Source organism: Carlito syrichta, unplaced genomic scaffold, assembly GCF_000164805.1.
Source record: "Carlito syrichta isolate Samal-C Ts95f unplaced genomic scaffold, Tarsius_syrichta-2.0.1 Scaffold316463, whole genome shotgun sequence".
Lineage (NCBI taxonomy): Eukaryota > Metazoa > Chordata > Mammalia > Primates > Tarsiidae > Carlito > Carlito syrichta.
In genome coordinates, this window is record NW_007260559.1 from 453,333 (window position 1) to 456,586 (window position 3,254).

The following is a 3,254-nucleotide window of genomic DNA, read 5'->3' on the forward strand; positions in this document are numbered from 1 at the left end:
GCTGATTTTTTTTTTTTTTTTTTGATTTATTGTAGAGATGATGTCTCGCTGCCCAGGCAGGTCTCGAACCCGCGGGCTCAGGCGTGGTAGTATTTTTAAATGGGGTAATTGTACTCCATTGTGTCCCTAACCTCCAGCCTCTGGTACCCACCATTCTACTCTCTAATTTAACTTCTTAAAATTCTACATATAAGTCAGATTGTACAGTGCTGGTCTTTCTGTGTCTTGCTTATTTTACTTAGCATGAAGTCCTCCAAGTTCATCCATACTGTCACAAATGATAGAATTTTCCCCAAAAGGTATTTAGTTACCAACATTTGCTCATAAAACTGAAGTTCAGGTCAGGCTCAGTGACTCAGCCTGTTTGGGAGGCCGAGGTGAGTGGATTGCCCAAGCCTGCAGGTTCGAGACCAGCCCTGGCAACTTGGTGAGACCTCTTCTTTACAATAAATCAAAAATTAGTCAGACATGGTAGCACGCACCTGTAGTTCCGGCTACTTGAAAGGCTGAGGTGGAAGGATCCACCTGAGCAGGTCAACACTGGGGTGACCGTGTGTGCCACTGCACTCCAGCTCCAGCCTGGGTGACATGGTGAGACTCCAACTCAAAAACAAAACAAAACAAAGCAAGTTACAATCCTTGTCCTGGAATAATATGTATCTGTTAGAAGAATAAAATGTAAATGCCAAGTTGATTTTTTTTTTTTTTTGAGTTGGGATCTCACTCTGTTGTCCAGGTGCAGTGCAGTGGCATGATCATGGCTCACCACAGCCTTAACCCCTTGGGCTCAGGTACTCCTCCTGCCTTAGCCTCTTGAGTAGCTGAAACTACAGACGCACACTACCACCTCTAGCTAATCCAAGTTTATTTAAACATATTCAGTGATCAGTGCAAACAGCAAGTTTCTTGGCCTAATAATTAGAGGAAAACTGGCTATAGGTATAGGATCTATCACTGATTGTATGACTTATAATGTCACATATATGGAGTGATTTAAATAATAAATACATTAGAATAAAGGTCTGTTGATTCAAAAAGGGGCAGAGACCAGGCACAGTTGTTTGTACCTGTAATCCTAGCACTTTGGGAGACTGATGTGAGAGGATCACTTGAGGCCTGGAGTTCTAGATCAGCCCGGGCAAATAGTAAGACCTCCATCTCTAGAAAAAAACATTTTTTAAAAATTAGCTAGGTATGGTGGTGCACACCTGTAGTCCCAGCAACTCAGGAGGATAAGATGGGGAGATTACTTGAACCCAGAAGTTCGAGGTTGCAGTGAGCTATGATGGTGCCACTGCACTCCAGCCTGGATGAAGTGGGGAGGAATGCAGTAAAATAGTTATTTCCTTTACATTTGTATAGTGTCTTTTTGTTGTGCTTTATTTTTTTATTTTTATTTTTTATTTTTTTTGAGATGGAGTCTCACTCTGTCGCCCAGACTGGAGTGCAGTGGCCGCTCCTGGCCACCACAGCCTTGACCTGCTGGGCTCCGGCGATCCTTCCGTCTCAGCCTTCCAAGTAGCCGGAACTACAGGCGCGTGCTACCATGCCCAGCTAATTTTTGATTCACTGTAGAGATGAGGTCTCGCCAAGTTGCCCAGGCGGGTCTCAAACCCGTGGCCTCCCAAAGGCGCGGGATTACAGGCTGAGCCACCGAGCCCGGCTGTTGTGCTTTAAAAAAAGATGTTCTTTGAAGCCACTGAGTAAAAAATAACCAAACTGTATGTGCTTGGTTTGAATGTTTTCATAAACTTGAGTTTTCTCTTTCAGATTTAGTGGAATTTAACTTGGGTAGTCCCAAGAATGTGGGTCCCTTCCTTGCAGTGGACCAGAAGCACAATATCCTGCTTAAATACCGTTGCCATGGTCCACCCATCCGCTTCACAACTGTCTTTAGCAATGAGCTCCGCTATGTGGCGAATGAGCTGAATGGCATTGTGGGAGGGAAGAACACAGTGGTTGCCATAGCCATATGGTCTCACTTCAGCACCTTTCCCTTGGAAGTGTACATCCGGCGGCTCAGGAACATCCGGCGAGCTGTGGTCCAGCTCCTGGATCGAAGCCCTAAGACTGTGGTGGTCATCCGGACGGCCAACGCCCAAGAGCTGGGGCCAGAGGTGAGCCTTTTCAACAGCGACTGGTACAACTTTCAACTGGACATTATCCTTCGGAGGATGTTCTCAGGGATTGGAGTGTACCTCGTCGATGCCTGGGAGATGACCCTGGCCCATTATCTGCCCCACAAGCTGCATCCAGATGAAGTGATTGTGAAGAACCAGCTGGACATGTTCTTGTCCTTTGTGTGCCCCTTGGAGATCTAGCCTGTCCTAGAGGGGACCGGAGGAATCATATTCAGTGACCTTCCAAGTGACTTGCTTTATAGAAAGTGGCCCCACTGAGAGTTGGCTGCCATCATTGTGGACACAATTTCCAAAAGAGATGGACTTTATATAAGCACTAACACCTTCTACATACTCTGTTGCCCTTGTAACCAAAGATGCTAACGAGTGCATCTCCTGGGAGGGGAGATTACTTTGTTAAAGAGTGTGAAAAATGTTCTGACATAAGTGGAAGGAACAAGTTTGGTTGGCAGTGGGATGTTTGTAGCTTATCTGGTAAAGGAAATTGAGGCACAGACAGGAATAGCATCTTCAGGGTGAACTAGAGAAGGCTTAGAGTCAGAGGCTTGTATAAGCGCACTGAAGACTACTGTGTCTCAGGAGTTTCTCTTGATGATCTACCTTTTTTGAATTACTTGAAAAGGCCAACATGCTTGGTCAGAATTTTGTAGTGAGAATATTTATAGTTTCCTGCTTTTATCTAGAAAAGCAGAAGGGAAATATGAAAGCAGTATGTATAAAATCTGTGCTTTGAATTGATATTTGCATTTGGCAGTTGTTTCTTATTTGATTCAATGAAATTGTATGTGTTGAATACATATTCTAGAATAACTGCTTTTGGAACTCAGAGGAGGAGATCTATAAATGAAAATTTATTTTTGTGTTCTGAAATTTGAGGGCTTTAAGAATTGACTTGTATGTAAAGAATGCTATTGGTGGCCGGGTATGGTGGCTCACGCCTGTAATCCCAGCACTTTGGGAAGTGGAGGCAAGAAGATTGCCTGAGGCCATGGTTCAAGACCATCCTAAGCAACATTGCGAGACCTCATCTCTACAATAAATCAAGGCTGGGCTCGGTGGCTCAGCCTGTAATCCCAGCACTTTGGGAGGCCGAGGTGAGTGGATTGCCTGAGC

The 3,254-nt window shown here is 44.8% G+C and overlaps 1 protein-coding gene across 1 annotated transcript in view; it reads left to right on the forward strand.

The window, feature by feature from the left end:
* The window catches only part of NXPE3 (neurexophilin and PC-esterase domain family member 3), a 37,040-nt gene extending 33,988 nt beyond the window's left edge, over positions 1-3,052 (forward strand). The window contains exon 5 of the mRNA XM_008074460.2: positions 1,771-3,052. Within this exon, the coding sequence (XP_008072651.1) occupies positions 1,771-2,321 (551 nt within the window). The 3' untranslated portion in view covers positions 2,322-3,052. The remainder of the gene's footprint in view (positions 1-1,770) is intronic.
* The last annotated feature ends 202 nt before the right edge of the window (positions 3,053-3,254 follow it).